Source organism: Leptopilina boulardi, unplaced genomic scaffold (assembly GCF_019393585.1).
Source record: "Leptopilina boulardi isolate dan_hultmark-lab unplaced genomic scaffold, ZJU_Lbou_2.1 LbouV2_132, whole genome shotgun sequence".
NCBI lineage: Eukaryota > Metazoa > Arthropoda > Insecta > Hymenoptera > Figitidae > Leptopilina > Leptopilina boulardi.
The window spans coordinates 141,414-163,755 of record NW_026137677.1 but is presented as its reverse complement, the minus strand read 5'-3'; the positions used below and the strand labels follow the sequence as shown (position 1 = coordinate 163,755).

Below are 22,342 nucleotides of genomic sequence, written 5' to 3'. Positions count from 1 at the left end.
AAATCCTTCGCTCAAAACTGCATACTGTGCATTTCTCAAGGAATACGAAGAGTTGAATCACATGCAGCCAGCTCCATTAAACAACATTGATCATCCGGTTTATTACCTTCCTCATCACGGAGTTATTCGGGAAAGCAGTATAACAACAAAGCTTCGAGTTGTATTTAATGGATCTAGCCGTACTTCAACTGGGACTTCTCTCAATGATATCGTTCATACTGGCGAAAAATTGCAAAGTGACATCATCAACGTGCTTCTTTGGTTTCGTCAGTTCCGATACGTTTTTACCTCTGACATCGAGAAAATGTATCGACAAATTGAAGTGCATTCTGATGATCGAGATCTTCAAAGAATAGTGTGGAGTGAAAATTCCAACAATCTCATCGACTATCAGTTGACTACCGTGACTTACGGTTTAGCTTGTGCTCCGTTTCTTGCTCTTAGAACAGTTCAACAATTAGTTGAAGATGAAGGCTCAAGATTTCCTTTAGCTATTCCAACAATGATCAATGGAAGGTACGTCGATGATACCTTTGGAGGAGCTCATTCCATTTCAGAGGCTCAACAAGTAGTTGATCAAGTCAATAACTTGTGCATGGCGGGCGGATTCCCTCTTCAAAAATGGGCAAGCAATGAGCCGATCATCCTAAAAAACCTACCTGATGATAAGAAGCTTCCTTCAACCACTAAATGCATTGATCAGTCAACATTGATTCACGCCCTTGGTATGAACTGGAATCCCTCAACAGATACCTTCCACTTCACGTCTGCAGTACCATCTCAATCTAAGGTGACGAAAAGGACAACCTTATCAACAATCGCAAAACTCTATGATCCTCTTGGACTATTAGCACCTATAGTTATCACCGCTAAACTGTTTATTCAAGATCTCTGGACAATTAAATTAGATTGGGATGATCAACTTCCCTCTCACCTGGTCGAAAAATGGAATTTATTTATACAGCAATTAGAAGCAATCAACACTCTCTCATTTCCACGATGGATCGGCATCACATCAACAACATCTGCTGAAATTCACGCCTTTTGTGATGCATCACAATACGCTTTAGCTGCCGTTGTTTATCTCCGCACTGTTGATTTAAATGGACAAGTCAACACCTCTCTTATCTGCGCAAAAACGAAAGTTGCTCCTATTAAACGTCTCACAATTCCTCGCCTGGAATTGTCTGCTGTTGTTTTAGGATCAAGATTAGTGAATCATGTTCAAAAAGTGTTGGATCTCGAGAAAATGCAGGTTCATCTTTGGACCGATTCTGCAATCACCTATACTTGGATAAATAATCATCCTTCTCGATGGAAAGATTTTATTCACAACCGAGTATGCTTCATCCAGGAAACTTTACCATCAGCAAAGTTGCACTTCATACCTGGAAAGGAAAATCCCGCTGACTTTGCTACTCGAGGCTTCACTCCAAATCAGCTGTCTGAGAACTCTAGCTGGTGGACTGGTCCAGACTGGCTACGACAATCTTCTGACTCATGGCCCAGCCAATTTTCAGTCCCCACCACCACTGAAAATTTGGAAGAACGTCCAATTTCAACAAATGTAACCACTCCTCTAGCTTCAAATCAGGAAGGAGAATCAACATTTAATCTACTAAAAAAATATTCTAACCTCAACAAGCTTCTCAGAATCACCGCGCTATGCAAACGGTTCATTCAACGTCTACGAAGAAAGGCTGAGTCAACCTCAAAAATTCCATTAACCACACAAGAGTTAAATGATGCAAAACAATTCTGGGCCAGCTCTGTGCAACAAAGTGCATTTTCGAAGGAAATTAAGATGCTGACGAGCGGAGAATCGCTTCCGTCATCACATCATCTCGCACGATTGACTCCATTCATCGACTCTCAAGGACTCATGAGATTAGGAGGAAGACTGAATTCATCCTTTCTATCATTCAACTCAAAACACCCCATCATTTTGCCGAAAAATTCACCACTGTCCCACCTCATCATATTAGACGCTCATCAACGTACTCTTCATGGAGGAACACAAAAAACGCAATCATTCATCAGGGATCAATTCTGGATATTAGGAGGGCGTTCTCCAGTGAACTCGTTTATCTGGAAATGTGTTAAGTGTGCCAGATATCGCAAAATCCGATCACAACAATTAATGGGACAACTTCCTGCTGAACGAGTAACACCATCACGGCCATTTCTCCATTCTGGTGTTGATTATGCCGGACCGCTGCTGCTGAAAACTTGGAAGGGACGAGCAGCTCGCACATACAAAGCATACATTGCTTTGTTCATATGTGAAGCCACTTCTGCCATCCACTTGGAGCTAGGTACTGATTACAGCTCTGATGCTTTCATCGCAGCATATAAACGATTTACAGCACGGAGAGGAATTTGCTCTACTTTGAGAAGTGACTGTGGGACCACATTGACTGGCGCTGACAAGGAACTTCGCGCTCTACTTTCCTCGTCGATTAAGGAACTTGGAGTGATGGCATCACTCCTTGCAAAAGATGGGACGCAATGGTCATTCAATCCACCTGCTGCTCCTCACTTTGGTGGACACTGGGAAGCTGGTGTCCGATCTGTGAAACACCATCTTCGAAGAGTTATTGGTAATCATCTTCTCACCTATGAGGAGATGAATACCTTTTTGTTACAGGTAGAAGCTGTCCTCAACTCACGACCGCTCTCTCCTCTCACGGAAGACCCTGACGACATCAACGCCCTTACACCAGGGCACTTCCTCATTGGCGGACCACTGACGACCATCCCTGAGCCTAACCTCGAAACCATAAAAACAGCAAGGCTATCACGGTGGCAACTTCTACGGCAGATGATGGACAGCTTCTGGAATAGGTGGTCCAAAGAATGTCTTCAACGCTATCAGACTACAAGCAAATGGAGTCAATCTACTGACTCCATTAAACCTGGCTGCTTGGTTCTCATAATTGACGAACGGTATCCTCCATCAAAGTGGCCACTCGGCCGCATTTTGAAAGCTCATCCAGGGAAGGATGGACTGTCCAGAGTTTTCACTGTGAAAACTCAACTTTCAACTTTCAAACGACCAATTACAAAACTATGTTTATTACCTGTAAAGGTAGAATCCTTATGAAATTTTCGCCAATTAAATTGACGAAGGCGGGCGGAAATGTTTAAATCTTTAAAAGCAAGTTAAAAAGTTTCTTAAAAATAATTTTCTCACGATTTATTTTGATAATTTTCATATTTGAAACTTTCCCTTTTTTTCTCATCTTTTGTCAAAAAGTCTGGTATCCATGTGCTGGACAGAGTCGAGTCGACCCTTTTTTTATTACATTGCCTGCGCTCGACTAAAAGATAGCATAGCGGGTGAAATCTCACCCGCTCGTGAAAACCTTTAACCAATATTAAAAATAACTTGGTAAATTTCCACAGCATGTTCATTCCCCCACTCCCTTTTGGGACTTCAAGCATCCTGAGACAGGATAAGACCCTTTTTTCCCTTTTTACCCGAGTCAGTACGCTTCTGCATTGCAAATTCAATAGAAGCACGCGCGTTTTCCTTAAAGAATCTCGCCTTTAAGATATAGAATACTTTCCGAACGCCTGCCTTCAATTTAAGAACAGTCTATTAACACAATATCAAATTCATTGGAGATCCTTTTCCTTATTGCGGTGCTCTGGATAAGTGCAATAAATCATTCGTAAGACCGAATCATTCTCACCCTTGCAAGTCCCTCTGAGTTTTTCCGCTAACTTGCAAGGCTTTCTTACGAATCTTCCAGAGTACTCTCTTTCTTTTACAAAGGATCTCATATTCAATATTATTCACGAGTCTCGTAATCTAATCGTTCGCAGTGTATATCGTTTTATCTTAAAGTGATTTAATAAACTTAATTTAATGTAAATTTTTGTGTGTTTCTTTTTTCTGAACAATTATTTAACGATTTACCCTTCTCTTTCCCCTCTTACAAAAATTGTGTAAATTACAGTCAACTGTACAAACAGACACTGTATGACAAAAAAATTTGTTATTTATTTATTAAATAATATTTTAATTATTTCTAATTTGCAAAAAAATATTACAATTATTATTATCTACAATAACTTATTCAGTAAGGAATTATTGTATTTATATATAATTGAGCTAGGTTATGCATAATAGTAATTTTCTTGATTCTGCTACAATAAATGAAAATTAAAAGCGAAACAAAAATTGAAATAATAAAGTATAAATAAAAATGTACTTGTTATTGCAGCATTAAATTAAACTATTATTAAATAATTACCTGCATTTGTAGAAATCTATCAGTTCGTCTTCTGCTGCATGTCTCTATATACATTCTGAGCAATTGCGCATGTCCCGTATACCTATAACTTATACGTATCTTGCTTGCGCGACTTGTGATTTGACGAACTTAACCGCACGAACTTACCCGACATTAATAGTTTAAACATTTTATTATTTATTTAATTTTACAACTTATTTTTAATTTTCAAAACATGATTTTCATGAAGTGTAATGCGTTCCAGAATTATAATAAAAAAAAAAATTACCAATTTCTATGAATAATAAATACGTTTTTCCAAAATTCAAAATTGAAAAAATTTACAATTAGAAGCATCTTTTTCATACTTGTTTAATATTTTTGTTAATAACACACCGATTACAATAAAACTTTTTAGACACCATCGCGTTACCATATATACAATACTCCATTCTTAAAAACGGTTATACGTAATATTTATTTTTAAAAAAGATATTAAGAAAGACGAACTTATCCGCCGCGCGAACTTACACACCTTTCCCCTGTACTCGAATAGACACAAAATATGAAATCTTTTTTTTTTTGAGGTGAGGTTTATAGGAAACCTTCCTCTATGTATAGGAAGTCAATAAAATGGGTTAAAACTAGGTGGGTAATTTGAAAACACAAACGATATTTCAAATTACCCGCCCAGTTTTAACCCATTTTATAGACATATATATATATATGGACTATATACTAGTGGAGAGTTTTTGTCGTGAAAAATTACTCTCCAATATTTGTCCTAGCCCCGGAAAGTTAATGTACAGTTTTTATGCAGTTTTCCCTCTGAGACGCTTGTTTTACCTCGAACGGTCCCTGAATGGCAAAATGTCGAATCTTTTTTTTGAGGTGCGAGAGTTTATACTCTTTATGTCGAATCTTTTTTTTGAGGTGCGAGAATTTATACTCTTTATGTATAGGATATCCTATACATAAAGAGTATAAACTCTCGCACCTAAAAAAAAAGATTCGACATTTTGCCATTCAGGGACTGTTCGAGGTAAAACAAGCGTCTCAGAGGGAAAACTGCATAAAAACTATGTACATTAACTTTCCGGGGCTAGGACAAATATTGGAGAATAATTTTTCACGACAAAAACTCTCCACTAGTATATAGTCCATATATATATATATATATAACTAAGATAAGGCCACAACAAATTTCTATACGGGATCAGAGTCAGTTTCAATAGAATAATTACAAAGTATATAAAATAATTTCACTATTTCCGAAACCTTCATGAAGATGGCTTCGACGCTCAAAATGCATTTTCTTTCGTAGGATCAAAAAAATTAAATATATTTATATGCAAGAATATATTTGGTACCTAAAACCTTTTTTAAAATGATTTAATCTGTTTGGTCCTGTGAAAAAAATTTTCCTCGAAGCCATCTTCATGAAGGTACAATTAAAAGTTGGAGCCGCACATATAAGGAAAATGATTTTAAAAAACAACTTATTCTTATAATAAAATATTGTTTTAATAATTTTTTACTCTTTTTGTTTTTTTTTACTCCAAAGTGTCTAATAATGGTCTTTTTGGCACTTTTCGAAGCACTCTAAAAAATTAATGTGACATATATACCTTCAACATTATAATCTTCAAACGCCAAACCTGTGTGGCAAATATTACAAAATTTTTATTGCGGGGACAACTTTTTACCCCGTGAGCACAGCAATTTCAATGTGGAAAGCAAATTTTTAAAAAATTAATTAACTTTTTTTAAATTTTGTAACTATAGAGGTATTCGATGCCGCAGATTACGAATCTGAAGTCAGTTTTTAAAAATTCAAAATGGTGGATCTAATATAGGATGTCGAATCCTTAGATTCATAATTTTAAGAAAATTCATTGATTTTTTAAAAATTCTGTCACCATATTGAATCTGCCATTTTGAATTTTTAAGGACTGACTGTATAGATTCATAATTTGCGGTATCGAAACACAGAAAATTAAAAGGCATTAAAATAAGCTGCAACGCTTATTATTTTAATCTAATTTTGCTTATTTTAATACCAAAATGGATTAAAATAAGCAAAATTAGATTAAAATAATAAGCGTTGCAGCTTATTTTAATGCCTTTTAATTTTCTGTGAAATAGTTACAAAATTCCAAGAAAGTCCATTAATTTTTAAAAATTTGCTTTCCATATTGAAATTGCTGTGCGCACGGGGTAAAAAGTTGTCCTCCATAATTTTTTATAATGCTTCGAAAAGTGACGAAAGGGCAATTTTTGGACACTTTGACCGCGTTTTCCTTAAAAAAGTTTCAGAAAATAACTAAAAGACTAATTCTACTTGTCAAATGCAATTTTTTTGAATTTCCTGAAAGTTAATGATATTTTTTAGGTTAGTTTTAAAGAACTGCAATTTTTTTTGCATTGAGGCTCTATACCGGAACTCCTTAAGAGTATTTTTTAAATAAGTAAACTAAAATCGATTAACTTTTGAGATGTCGGCAGAATTTTGTCTTATGAAAGTGCTTTTAACCACACTATGTGCCCTAAACCAATATTACTGACTTTGAAAGTGGTAAAAATACCAAAAAGTGTAAAACTATATCATATTTAAAGTGTGAATATATATAACCTTATTAAAAATGGCAATTTCACAAATTTTATTAAAACTACAAATTATACACACTGAAAAAAATTTGCTTCGCATTAATAACTATTAACCATAGTAACTTTAAATCTAGTTATGGTTAATATTGTCAATGTCGATTTAGTAGAATTGACCCCTTGTTTCCTATAGTTATATTAACTAAGGTGTTTGGTTAATATCGCATGTATCTACACGGAAAGAAATGCTATTGAAATTTCAGCCATATGAACTTATGGTTGAGATTTCTGGTTGAATTGGTTATACTGCAGTCTGTCAAATTGGCAGGTAAGTTAGGTTATATTAGCCATGTGAAGTCTGATTCAGACATCTTGCTCTTTGGAAGTACAATTCGTTTGGTTAGATTACCCAAACTGTATGGCAGAAACGCAGTGCCATGTTAATTCAGTTATACGATATGACAGAAACAGCAAGAATTATGGCAGTAATTACGAAAAATTTCTTTCAGTGTATAGTCAATTTTGCTAAAGGTTAATTAGTCAAAGTGATTATAGCCAATGTAACTAAGATACCTGGTTATTCTGATAAGCTTCCCCATAGTCATTCCGACTAATTGTCGAAATCAACTTTGACCAAGATTGCCTAGTGGGTTCCTCTCGTAACCGCAGGCAAATTAGTCAATTCCTGGTATACGGGGGTTATAAGAATTTTTTTCAGTGCACGAATAATTCCTATATGTGACCTGGACAGTTAAAAGGGACCTTTTGTCCGAAAAAATTAATTTTTTATTAATTGGTGATTCTGATAGAAAAAAGTTTTCTCTATATCAGAAACACCAATCAATAAAAGAAAACTTTTTTCTATCAGAATCACCAATCAATAAAAAATCGATTTTTTCGGACAAAAGGTCCCTTTTAACTGTCCAGGTCACATATATAGGTACACACTGTAAAAAAAAGGAGTTGAATTTCAACTCCCTAGGGGATGCTATAAAAATCCCACCCTTTATTTGGAGTTGAAGCGAAGGGAGTTAGTTTTAAGGAGTTAATTTAATTATTAACTCCCTGTTTAAGTTGATTTTTAACTTGAAAAATTCAACTCCCAACTCCCTAATTTTTTTACAGTGATACTGTTAAAAATCGTGCTTCAACTTTACATTAAAAAAATTGAAATAATATATTTTCAACCTGAAAAAGTGTGAATATGTTTGCATAATGTCATTATTGGTTGGACAAAAAACTTTAAGCCAATGAAATAAAAACATATTCGCACTTTTCGAAATTATGAAACTATACACTGCAAAAAGAAGTATCTTAATGTAAGATGTTGTGGTATAGTCATTTTTAAGATGTTTTGGTAGTAAATTTTTAGTTATTTGAAATATCTTAGTTTAAGATGTTAATAATATCTTTGCCAAAGTGCTTCACATATTTTTAATAAAAAAAATTTTGAGGTTAACTATGGCCTCTTATGTAAGATGCTTAATGTATTTTATATTTTATAGTAACTTCAAATTCTGACGTATCTTAGAATTTACAAGCATCTTTTTTCTAAACATCTTATGACCCCACAAATATCTTAAGGGGCCATTCATTAATTACGTAAGGACGATTTTGGCTAATTTTGACCCCCCCTACCCCCATGTAAGGATACATAAGATTTTTCGGACCCCCCCTCCCCCTTCTTACGTAAGTTTTTAACAATATTAATGTAATTAAAAAATTAATTACATCATAATACAAATGGAAAATACTTGGCAAAATCTTACGTAAGATTAGCTTCTACCCCCCACCCCCCCACGTAAGACCATGTAGAGATTTTATAAACCCCCCCTCCCCCTAAGGACCCTTACGTAATTAATGAATGGCCCCTAATTCAAGTTACTTATAGAAACTTACCGAAGTAACTTACATTTTAAGATGGAAGAAATATTTTAATTCTTGTTAAAATGCAAAAAGCATCTTAAATATTAATAAGATACTTTATACAAAATACCTTTTTTTAAGATGGAAGATACCATTTTTCCATATTACATCTTATTGTAAGATACCAAATAAGTCACTTATTTTTGCAGTGTATAAATTCAATCTTTCTATTGTGTAAATTTGAAACTCGATTTTTAGAAAGATTTTTTTTTTGCACTGCATTAAAGATTGTGAAACTTTGTAAAATAAATATTCCTTTCAACTTTTAAGAAATATGAAAAAAAAAAAATTTTCATTTTAACATTAAAAAATAGAAACTTTTGTTTCTCACCGCAAGGAGAAATCGCGATATTCTCTCCCTCTCTTTGTAACTTGCTATGCTTTTACACAATTTACAGTGAGTTTTAGATATATAGTAGGAAGAGACCGAGAGAAAGTGAGGCAAAATAGAGAAAGAGGGAGAAGTCCAAACGTGTGTTGAGCACCATCGATGAAGGGAAGTAAGGGATCGAGAAAAAGATATATAGAAACAAGGTGGGGTAAAAGTTCGTTCGAGTTGTACGTTACAGGGGTGTGTTGGGGAGGGGGGAGAGATGAAGAGAAAGAGGGTGGGAGAGTAGGGGAATGACATATAGGGGAAGATTGCTTTGAAAGAGGGGTGAACGGGGGGAGGGGAGAAAAGTACGCTGGCAGAGAGAGAGAGAGAGAGAGAGCAATACGAATACACTGTTGAGAAGGGGATAAAAGAAGGGGCAAGAGGAGAGGTTATATGGTTATGGGAGGGAGGTTCTCGTTCCATTTGGAGTTCGGTTTCAGTAGTTCAGTTCAGCTTTACACTTTGTGAAGAGTGGGTTTATATCGTTCGTATTTCACGTTGTATTTTAAAGACGCCTTAGCTGATTTTCTAGTACAACGGAATACCGCGCTCTTACAAACGGCGCCATCAGTCTCGCTTCTCTCCTTGGATTTTCTGTGGTGTGCTTTGCCCATAAAAAACTATATAATTAGATAAGTTTTTGATTAGGGAATTGTGTTTTTTTTTTCTCGTGATATTGAGTGACTATAGTGGAATTATAGTGAAAAAATGAGTGAATTTTTAGAAAAGTAGCATATAGATGTAACGAAAGTGAGAGAGAGAGAGAGAGAGGGGGGAAAAAGTCGACAATCGGGTAAATTTGCGACTTGCTGGCCAAGGCAAGAGAGGCGTTCTACTGCAGGCCGCCCGGCTATGTCGATGTCTGGAGCGAGGTCGGCGCACACAAAGAGGATCAGTCTGTCGAGACTGTAATATAGTGTACACGGTGTGTGTGTGTGACTATCCTGTAGCAGTTTTTGTACTTGTAACACAGAGGTGTATATAGAGATAGAGAGAGAGCCGGCTGAGATAAAGCCAAGAGTAAAATGCTCTACTGCCAGAGGGAATAACATTAGGCCTCCGTACGTAGGCTCATGCGTACAGAGGTTAACCCGCCTTCACATAGGTGAGTTATACATGTCTCTGTTACTCATACATGCAAAAAAAAAGGGTGGGGGGACGACGACGACGTATCAAACGCACGGTGCAATATCTCGGATAGGAAAATGATTCTAAATTCGTTAGGGTGTGCGAAAAAGCCGGGTGTTACGATATTCTCTTAAATGGAAGTATTTCTTTCCAAATTTTAGTTTTGCCCAATTTTTTCTTTATAACGAACCCGTACATGCCCTTTAAAAAAGAAAATCATTCCTAAATATACAGTGAAATATAATTTTTTTTTTTTTTCTTTAATTTTTGATAAAATTTGATGCGCGGTATACGAAAAAGCAACTCAACATGCGGAAGTAAGTTGAATTGTAACACATCGTTGCATCAGTGGTGAAAACTACCACATGCTATATAATCCATGAAAGGTGGGGTGAGCCCTTCAAAAACGGAAACGATTATGAGACGCGGATGCAGGTTTCCTTCTTGGTATTTTTAAGAAGAGTAGTATTATTCTGTTTTAATGTACAAAAAAAAATATTTCAATAATTTTTTCGTATAAATACAAGAAAAAGTGGTTCTAGAGAAAATTTATAGAAATCTTAAATACTACAATATTGTACTTTATTGCTCTAGTAATGTTAAAATTTTAATTTCTCTTTTAAAAAAGTTGTGTTTTTTTTTAAATAATCCATTCACGTATTTATATAACAAGTCCAAAATGTCAAAGTTTAAATCTATTCAAAGAAATATTGCAGAATTACATGTAGTGACCGTTTTTTTTTTTTTTCTTTTTTCTTTAATAAACGACATTGTGACTTATCGACACAGCGAAAAGTAGAACATTTAAAAATAAATATGTATATTTGCGATTGTACTTTAAAGGGAAGTGATTTTGCAATTATCCACGTGAATTATAAATAACTTAAGAGGGGTTTAGGAGAGGGGTGTTATGAAAAAAGCTAGAATTAGTTTTCAAGTTACATTTTGTGAAAACTATCTACTTTACCGACTTATTAATTTTTAGAAGAGAGGAAAAAAAATGTGATTTTGTTTTTTTAATTTAAAAATTATAATCAATATAAATCTAATCAAAAAAAAAATGTATCTTTTTCAGATTTGTCTTATGAGACAAAAATTAACTGCCAAAATGACGGGAATGAGTAAGAGAACATATCTTAGGGAAGTTAATCCCTATTTGATTTGCCCATTATGTCGAGGATATCTAATAGATGCAACAACTGTTGTTGAATGTTTACATTCTTGTAAGTATATCAATAATAATAATTATTATTATTATTTAAATTACAAAGATCACAAAAAAACAAATTTTATATTCTATACTTCGTCGGGTTAGTGGAAAATCATACCATTTCAGAAAATTGTTTTAAAACATACCAACTCATGAAAGCCGTATAAAACATACCATTTCGGATGACATTTATAAAACATACCATTTGAACGAAGTTTTTTTTTTTTTGCTTCGATTTTAAGTTGGTAATACTAACTAGAAATAAATAAAATACATTTTTTAAAAGAGATATTTATATTATTTAATGCAATAATATAAATAATAATATATATATATATAAATTATATAATATAAATAATTCCATAATTATCATAAAATTCATTTATTTAGAAATTGTAAACGGGATGTAACCTTTGAGTACATAGGTACCTGAATAATAATGTTACAAAAGTAATCGAATTACAAGAAAGAAAAACATAATTAGACCGCAGTGCCAACATTGTAATCTTGAAATATATGATTACGTAGTACTTTGATAAATTTAAAAATGGAATAATATTTTGTTAGATATAATACAAATCAATAATAATGCGAAAATACATTGAGTTATGTACTAACGTTAGAATTTGAGGTTATTGGCAATGTTTTCGAAAAAAAAAAAATGCTAATATTTTATTCACGAAGTAGTATAAGGAGTCCCCACTATGCAAAATGAATATGTACCGAGTTTCCCGACTGCCTTTCAATTTGGTAGGATAGCGATACTAGCGCGATTACCGGGAAAATTGTTGCAACTCAACTGGATAATGGCGGAAATGTATGTTTCGTGATGATTCGTATCTGCTCGTGAAGAGTCGAGTGCAGACGACAAATCTGTCACAAACATACATTTCCGCCATTATCCAGTTGAGTTGCAACAATTTTCCCGGTAATCGCGCTAGTATCGCTATCCTACCAAATTGAAAGGCAGTCGGAAAACTCAGAACATGTTTTTCCTGAAATTGCCTATGCAGTGGGGGCTCCTTATACTACTTCGTGATTTTATTATTAAAGTATCGAATGATGTCTTTCTTTTTTCACCATAAACAAAAAAAAATATGTATAAAATTTAGATTCGTACATAAAACAAAATATTATAAGAGTATTTTTTAAATATTTTTGAAATTATGGTAATGTGGACAATCCCGCAGTAAGAAGGCTTGTATTAAAAAGTATTCAGAAAATTTCATCCCATCATCATATCAACTTAAGAATTAAAATCCTTTTGAATTTCCTTTTTGTTCATATATAACTTTAATTCCCAAATTGTGAGAAAATTTTTTTTACTAAAATATTAATCAAGTCGAAATCGAGGTTATGTTTCAATTACATCTGCCATAGAGAGGAATTGAAATTTTTTTTTTTTTTTTTTTTTTTTTTTTTGATACCTTCTTGGGGAATTAAAAAAAATTGGACAAAAAAGAAATTGTTTGGAATTGAATAATTCCAATACTTTTTAATGAAAGTCTTCTTATCGGGATCACTGTAAGGGGGATAACGACTGTACCGTTTACCTCTATATTCTCTATAAATTTTTATTAGTAAAAAATAACTAATTTAATAGCAAAAAATTAGTTTCTGATTCAAATAATACTATTTCTACTAATATTTTAGTAGAAAAATAACTATTATTAAATTCACTTTTAGGTTATGTTAAAATAACTAAAATTATTGCCAACTATTACAATTAGTTTTGACTATATTTTCAGTCATTTTTCCATTGAAAGTTAGTTATTTTTTTACTAATTGCTGAAGCAAAAAGTTAGTCAAGATTTTACTAAAAATTAACTATTTTTAACTGATTCAGATTTAGGGAGTACGTTTGTATCATAAAAGACCTACCGTTTGGGGCTATTCTGGTATAAAATTTTTTTGTGTTAACAAAATAAAATATTTGTTTTTTATTATTAAGCTACATCTAAACTTTTTACTGTATAGTTACTGTAGAGAACAATTTAATATTAAACGATTTAATATTGGTTAAAATAACTTTTTAAGCCACTTTATATCAAATAGGTTTTAAATTAATTTAAAAAAACATATAAATATTAATTATATTAACATAAAAAAGTTACTTTTTGAAGTTAAGTTGTATTCCTCGCATATAACGTAATTAATTGACTTAATTTTAATTTTCAGATACAAAAATAAGAATGAAGCATAGAAATCTTTTTCAATTATTATGAAATGAAGTTTCACATAATTACTTTAATGTTGTATCAGAATAGCCCCTTCATAATGTACCTGAAGTTTTTGAACGTTCAAATGAACGAACAATTTATTAACTTCTTTTTTAATTTCAAATTTTATTACAAAATGTTGCTTTCTGTATTCAAAAATACATTAATATTCATGTTTAGTAATTTTATAATAATTTAGAAAAAAAAATTTAAATACCCCAAAAGAATAATTTCATTTATTTGAATGTTTAGAAGTTCAATAACATCCGTCATATTCTGAACTTTCTGTTTTTTTTTTACACTTTTCTCCTAAAATCCTTTATAAAAAGTTAGTCCATCGCGTATATAAATATTGTTATAACTAAATTTTTCCACACTTTAAATATTTTTTACACCAAATTCGTGAATTTTAAGATTGAATCAAAATTTTGAAAATTTCAAACGAAAATTTTACATGAATTTGTTTTTGATTTTTGACCAAGAATAAATTGTTTATTTTTTAAGTTTTAAATTAAGTATAAAAATTTGTTTAATCATATTACACGTACTTGATCCTAAATAAAAAATTTTTTTTTCCAGTCTGTCGAAGTTGTATTCTAAAACATCTTCGATCAAAAGCACAATGTCCTTCCTGTTTACATTTATTAAATAAAGCTAAGCCTAACATTAAGTGAGTATAAATAAATAATATAACTATTGAAATAATTATTCTTGTAAAATAGATACACAGTAAACTAATGAATTCTATTTTTTTTTTTCGCAGAGCTGATAAAGCTTTACAAGATATTGTATACAAACTCGTACCAGGACTTTATCATAAAGAAATGAGAAAACGAAGAGAATTTTACAAAAAACATCCAGAACATGGTAAATAAAATTTTCTTTCTTTAATTTCTGTCTTTTGATATATAATATAATTTAAATAATAGTTTGGGAATTTATTTACAAAATTTTGATTTTATCACATTAATAGCCGATTCTGCAACACCAGAACAACGAGGTGAAGATGTTAGTGGAAGACTGATTTTTGTACCAGAAGATGCAATAAGTTTAAGCTTGGAATATCTTCCACCTGGTGCAGATCCTTTAGCATTAATTTTGAGTACCAATGACGCTGACACAATACAGTCAAATACAAATAATACCCAGTCAAATAATAAAAATGAAGATGCAATTACTCATGATTGCAGTCGAAGGTATTTGCAGTGTCCAGCTTTAGTGACAATTGCACATTTGAAGAAATTTTTGGCTCTTAAATATAGTGTTGACGTTACTCGATATTGCATTGAGATTTGTCACAGGCGTGCACCACTTCCCGAACATTGGACTCTAATGGACGTTGCATACATTTATGCTTGGAAACGAGTAAGTAATTTTCTTTTTTTAATCTTTCTAGTTTTCATAATTTCAATTATTTTTATAATAATAATATTGAATGTCCAGCGGAGCTTGAAATCGTTTTTGAATTTTTTTTTAATTTAAAACAATTTTCTTTTTAGAATGCACCGTTGAGATTTTTCTATCGAATAATGCAAGAGGAACAACGATTGGAAGCCCCAATAAATGATAGGCCATCAACTCCCGGTGTTGGTGCAAGTTTATCAGCAGTTGATAATGGGAATAATAAAAATGAAAGTGACGAAAATCAAGTACAAATTGAAAAAGAAGAATCCCTTAAAGTAAATAAAGTGTCAAAGAAAAATGATCAAATCAAGAATCAGTTAACAGTGACAAATTCTACAAATACCAGTGTTAAAGTTGATAAAAAACTTCCATCATCTCCCATTTCGAAAGAAAGTGCCAAAGCAGTTAAAGTGAATAATCATCATCATAATAATCATCATCATCATCACCATCATAATAATCAAACATCATCAATTGACGATGAAACAAAACAAATTAAAAGTCCTATAAAAATTTTGAAAAATTCCGAAGGACGTTACGAAGTATTAAGAACGTCAAATAATCAAACATCACCTGAATCATCACGTACTGTTGGCAATGTAAACGAAAAGAAAACTCCAAGTCCAGAATTTAGCGTTGTAAGCATTGGCGATGGACCAAATTCAAATGGAGTGAAAATAACATTAAAACAATGTTCACCCGGTAGTGGATTATCGTCATCAAAACCAAAAATTGTCAGCAATGTTCTAATGAGAAATGGACAGACGGAAAAAATTTTAAAATCACACGAAAAAAATCGACAAAAGGCAGATTTAATTGAAAAACAAGAAAAGCATAAACGTAAAGTGACATTTATTGATAAAATAGAAAATAAAGTGAAAGATATTAATGAAGAAATTGATAGAAATAAAAAAATTACAGAACAATCTGATAAAAAAGAATTTCTTCACGGTTTTCGTCTAACTGCCAAACAACCATGGAACGATGATAAAAATTCAAATAAAACAGTAAAAATTATTGACAACACCATAATAAAGAGTCCCGAGAAACAAGAGAACAAGAAAAATAATCAGAATGATAGTAATACAATTTATTCGATAAAAAATAAGAATACCGAAAAATTATCACCACCATCATCATCATCATCATCATTGAAAACCGAAACATCAAAACGATTTCTCAATGGAATTGTAAAAGATTTAGATACAAATGAATCAAAAATCGATGTCTATGCATTTCCAAGTGAACCGCCAACACTTCCAGCCGGTGCTGTTAAACGAAAATGTCCACCGGGTTTACCAATTTTTGAAATGGGTAGAAAACGACCACATCTACAGGGACAAATACGTAAAAAAACAAATCCAACACCAGTGAAAATTGCCAAAAAACAACAAGACAATGTCTATTCAAAACGAGTTGCAATAAAAGATAATACACAATCAAATATAATTCCAATTAAACCTCCCGCAACAACAACAACAACAACAACAGCAATTTCCGATAATACAAGAAATTTACTTGATGGTTGTGGTTTAAACATTCCTGCTAGTCTAAGTATCACTCTAACAGCACCAAAATCACCAAATCACAATACATCATCATCTTCAGCATCATCATCCTCCACAGATGTCAATAATCTCAAGGACAATCAAACAATACTTTCCGGCAAAGTTAATCCCAGTATTACATTAAACGATCGTTCAGTTGATCCACGTGTATTGAAAGCATTAAAAACAGGTCAAATTCGAATGCCAGTTGCATCGAGTCGACAAAAAATGAAACAACAACCAATTTTAGAACGTAGTCAACCGGTAAAACGAAAGAAGGACGATATTTTAGATTTAAGCGGTACAAGAAAATTGGATATTCATCCATTAAGAATTCCTCAACCAGTGTCAAAATTTAAAAGTAAATCACCAATTCTTCCAACGGCATCTAGTCATCAAGTTGTAACATTAACAGGTGGACAAAAATATTATCGTGCACCACCTGGTTCATTAACACCCGCAGTTCATCGCGTTAGTGATTATCCACAAACACCACCATCGCGTGGTCCTGTTTATGCACCCTCATGTTTTTCACACAATAGTAACAATCGTAACACCACTACCACTACCAATAATAATATTTCCTCTGTTTTTCCAAGTCTACAAAGTTTATATGCTCTGAGTCAAGCGCCAAATCTTCAACAATTTCAAATGGATAATCGACTTCGACTTCCACAACAACCGGAAAGTACAACTTCCAATGGTCCTAATAAAAGTCATTTGGCAGCACAATGCGCTCCATTAAAACCCGCAAGGTCTTCCTTTGCCTCATTAGCAGTTCCTATAGTTAAGCAATCGCCACCTTTACGTCCAATTACATTTACCAATACACAAACTACCGAATTGACAAAAATTAAAACAAAAGAAGATAACATTCAAAATTCATCTCTTACAAAAGAAACACAGGAGAAAATTGAAAAATTAAAACAATCTAGTCCAATAACGTCAAATTCAAAACAAGAGGCGGCCAGTACATCATCGTGTATTGATTCAAATTCACAAGAAGCGGCAAGTCCAAGAGTTAGTTCAACAGTTTCTCCATCGCCACCACCGAATCCAGTTATTAACAACAGTATTAATTCTTCCCATACAGATGAAGTATCATCGGGATCAATATCTTCTAATAAATCCGAAGTTATTGTTACAAGCACTAAATCACCTGAGAGTCCCGATTCAAGTTCAATTGTAAATGAAAATTCAAATTCTAGTGTAACACCAACAACAACAACGACAACAACAACAGCGGCGATAGTAACAACACCAATTGATGATCAAGCACCATCATCGAAAGATGAGAAAATTAAGGAAATTTCTAAAGATTCCGTAACAACTGAAAAAGAAATAATTTCCGAGGAAAAAAATGACAAAGTTGGTGACACGACTACTAATAATGATGATGATGATGATGATAATGATGGTAATAATGAGAAAAAAATTGAGAACAATATTAAAGTTGATGTTAAACAAATGACATCTGAGGTCTTCCAAAAAAGATTATTGGCTGCATTTCCATCGAATGAATGGGCCAATAATCCAATTGCTGCGAAGCATTTAGGAAATTTATTGAAAAGTTTAACATCAATGCAAACTGATGATCAAGGGGAGAAAAAAAATCAGTCAAAAGAAACAAAGGAAATTATCACAACAAAATGTGTAAAAGATATTTTACCGAAAACTAATGTTGAAGTAACTGATTGAATTGGAAAGAAATTAATTTTACAAACACAATATTTGAAATGTGAATTTTCATACGGATTACAATATTGACTTCATATCTAAAGGTAATTTTTACAATTTTTTTTTTATTTTTTTTCGTTTATTATTTTAGGCTGAAAATAATATAATTATTTTAAATCAAAAATATCGATAATTTGGAAAATGAAAATATTTTTTTTGAAATATTTAAAGAAAATAGTTTTAAATATTTAATTATTGAAAAATAATTATTAAATAAATTATTTATTTTCTTGATAATTGATGATAAATAATTTATTAACGTTATAATTTTTATGTGTATATACTTTTTTTTTATTTATTTTTTTTATTCGCATAAATATTAGCATAATATTTTGCATATTTTTATATTTTGTTTTTTATTTTTTTATTTATAAAATATACAATGAAAAAAATAATATTTACACTGAAAAAGAAAATTTATTTGATTCAAATAATGGGTTACTTGATTATTATCATTTAATTAATTTAATTGACACAAATATTAATTATTTAAATTAAATATTTATTTGATAATAGTCAAGTAACCGATTATTTGAATCAAATAAATTTTTTTCTAGTGTATTTAATTCAAATAATTGGTTATTTGACTATTAACAAATGAAATTTATTTAATGATAGTCAAATATAATTGATTATTTGAATTAAATTTTATAAATATAGTTTTTTCGACTTTAAAAAAATGTGACTAATTGACTAATACATTTTAAATATTTTTAAAATTGTTACACGTAAAAATGTAATAAACAAAAAAATAGACTGTATCCAAATTTTTCTAAATTTAAGTTATATTAAATTTATATATAGTGTTAGTTTTAATGTAAAATCAAATTTTTCTCTGATATTCAGTGAATTTTATTGATTTTTTTATATATCTATTTATTACATTTTTAAGTGTAACAAATTTATTTCTTAAAAATGAAAAATTACAACAACAAAATCTAAAGGATAAAATTTTTAATTAAAATGTTGCTTGTTAACATTTATATAAAACCAATAAATTTGTTTCGTTTTGTACGAAAATTTTATGTGCTTCGGTTTTATTTTTATTATTATTATTTATTTTTATTCAAATTTTATCTGAGATAATGAAAGCAAAATTATTTTACAATAATTAAATGTTACTGAGTTTAAAAAAAAAAAAAAATTCAATCAGATTAATTTTCTTATATTTAGCCTAAAATAATAATAATAATTATAATAACAAAAGGATCAAAATTTTTCAAAAAAAAAATACACAAATTGAATAGAGGTCTTTTAATTTTTATGAAACTTGGTAAAAATATATTATAAAAAATAAATCTTTATGAAAAACATTTTTCAACAATTTTCGAAGTTACCGAGCATCAAAGTTTAAGGTAGATTTCTTTAAAAATCGAATTTTACCAAGATTTATATAAGAAATTAAAAGTAATCAATTTTGTTATTGAGAGAAATTTTGACTCGCGAACATTTTTTATCAATTTTCTAAAAATGCAAACACCATTAATTTGAAGTTAATTACAATACACCGTGATGAAATATTATGTACCAAATTAATGGGATAGGAACATTACTGTTAAGCATAATTGTTCTTAATCATATATACATATGACTAAGAAAATCATTTTTGTCGTTTTTATCTATATTATAATGTTACTTCAATGCAGGAATTGTTTTAAATTATTGTTTACAAAAATGCATAATCCTGTCTTAATTAAGTCACTTAATTTTATTTGGTACATATAAACATTTTTTTTTTTAAATTTAATTTCTATTTTCATAAAATAGAATGTGTTATATATATATATATATGTTTTTCTAAAAATTAATTTAAAATCAATTTAACAAAGTTATGAAATAGTGCTCAAGATATAAACAATATTGATGAAATTAAGAATTACATAAGCACAAATATTGACACTTTTTTTTCATAACTTTAATACAAAGAATTTTTCACAATCATTATTGTACATAAAAAAAAACATTAATTTCACGAAATTTCAACTAAGAATATTTCTTGAGAACGTATTCTACCTATGATACGTATATATTTTTTAACACAACCAAGGGTATAATAAAATAATTGTTATAATTACTTTAAGAATCTTTGAAACGACACCAGTGTTACTGTATTAACTTGTTCGCAAAGTATTTAATTATAAATAAAGAAAAAAAAAAGTGGGGTGAAATTTTTCAACTGGCAGTCATTAATAATAATTTTATAAATTGTAAATTCTTCTTTAGTGTACCTTCTTGTAATCAATTCATTTTAATTGACTCGCGAAACTTGATACAAAATGTTTTACATTGCAAACAAGTTAATGAAGAAAAGAGAATAAAATAAGTTTTTTTTAATTTTTTTTTTTTTTTTTTTTTAATTAGAAAGAGGTCAATTTCCCCTCTTATTCGTCGACGTAAAGTGAATAAATGTCTTGCAGTATTCTTATAGCCTCACCATATTATAATAAAAGTGCGATTTTTTACAAAGTCTCAAAGAAAACAAATCACAAATAACAGTTGTATATTTTTTGAAAAATAACTGTTATAAACAATTACACTCTTTAAAGAAGTACTTAAGAGTCAATGCTATAAATTTAATTTACTGAAATGTGGACTATTATATATGTACTAAAAATATTTCCGTATTATAATATGATCTGTTTTGGGAGCTATGTTAACTTAAATGTTACAGTGGTATTAATGTTATTTTTTACTTTATATTCTGTTAAACTTTTATTGTGTAAAAGGCGTACAATTGTTATGACGCCTACATGTATTTGTATTATATTTACTCCTTTATAAGTTGTATATATTTAATAATTAAGGTAATCCACTAATCCAATTTTGAGTTTTCAATTTTGGCCTAACAAATCTCATAGATGTACTGATTTAGTTGCAATTTCACTTTTTGAAATTATACAGTAGAATCGAAATACATTCATTTGAAATAAAAAAAAAATAGCGTTATTTATTTCTTTATACATATTCCTATTATTTTACTATATATTTAAGGGTAAAAATCAAAAAATCGTCAATATGAGACTAACACTTCTCTGCTCAATAAAAATTTTTCTAGTAATCACATATTTAAATAATTTCCATATAAAAAAACTATACAAAACAAAAAAAAAAACGTTCTTTCTATTATTTTAATAACGACTGACTTCACTGTTTAAAAAAAAATATGTCTGACGGGACACGATGACAAAAATAATAAAGACAAATTTTTAATTTTAATTAATTAAGATGATTTGTAAATATAATATTTAGAAATAATTAATATTATTATTAATTAATATAAATTAATAAATCTTAATTAATTTTTAATTTTGATATTACTCGAAAACTTCAATTTAGTTTCTATTGCACATTTACACAAATAATATGCATAAGCTAGAAAATGTTTTTATGCGTTACTTACATTTTAAAAATGTTCTCCTTTAAAATAAACTTAAGGTCACGATGACAAAAAGAAGATGTACGTTTTTTTTATATAATTATTAAAATATTATTTTATTGATTTTTTAATTAATTTTGACACTTCTCTATGCTAACATATTATCAAATTAACATCGTACTTCATAGTTTAAAAACATTTAATTACTATCCCAGTTGAAAAATCGGTAAATATATGTACGTGGACACGTGGAAAATTCTTTATATTTCGCATTTAGGGTTATAAAAATACTTACCACTTTCTTACATTACATTTTATACATTATACAAAAATTTTAAATTAGATAATAAAAAAATTGTATTAAAATTTTTTTAAATCTTAAAATGTAAATAGGGATAAGGGACACGATGACATTTTTACAATTTTATACTTGTTGTAGCAAGAAAAAATTAATTAATGATGTTTAGAGGCCTTTTACAGTTTTTACATGTTTCGGCTATTTAGCCCTCATCAGGTAAGTCAATGCACTTTTCAAATAAGTATAAGTATAACAAACATAAGACAAACACGTAAGTAA

General features: G+C 30.5%; 1 protein-coding gene across 4 annotated transcripts; it reads left to right on the top strand.

Annotated features, from left to right (window-relative positions):
• The first annotated feature begins 9,577 nt into the window (after positions 1 to 9,577).
• LOC127291352 (protein suppressor 2 of zeste-like) lies at positions 9,578 to 21,418 on the top strand. 4 transcript variants are annotated; one of them, XM_051320432.1, is made up of 7 exons: positions 9,578 to 10,249; positions 11,348 to 11,495; positions 14,281 to 14,371; positions 14,465 to 14,568; positions 14,675 to 15,066; positions 15,201 to 18,433; positions 20,751 to 21,416. In XM_051320432.1, exons 2-6 carry the CDS (start codon positions 11,357 to 11,359, stop codon positions 18,348 to 18,350), a joined length of 3,876 nt encoding a protein of 1,291 aa, XP_051176389.1. In that variant the 5' UTR covers positions 9,578 to 10,249; positions 11,348 to 11,356; the 3' UTR covers positions 18,351 to 18,433; positions 20,751 to 21,416. The 4 variants fall into 4 exon arrangements, with proteins under 4 accessions (XP_051176389.1, XP_051176390.1, XP_051176388.1 ...); XM_051320433.1 differs by lacking the exon at positions 9,578 to 10,249 and adding an exon at positions 10,328 to 10,589 and having other exon boundaries at positions 20,751 to 21,417; XM_051320431.1 differs by lacking the exon at positions 9,578 to 10,249 and adding an exon at positions 10,624 to 10,719 and having other exon boundaries at positions 20,751 to 21,418.
• The last annotated feature ends 924 nt before the right edge of the window (positions 21,419 to 22,342 follow it).

Excerpts from the sequence above, each read along its gene's own strand:
- LOC127291352 (XM_051320430.1), top strand. The coding sequence starts at position 10,702 with ATGCAGGTTTCCTTCTTGGTATTTTTAAGAAGA. Across the intron at positions 10,735-11,347 it reads TCTTGGTATTTTTAAGAAGA|ATTTGTCTTATGAGACAAAA; the intron begins GTAGTATTATTC and ends TATCTTTTTCAG. Across the intron at positions 14,569-14,674 it reads CAAAAAACATCCAGAACATG|CCGATTCTGCAACACCAGAA; the intron begins GTAAATAAAATT and ends TCACATTAATAG.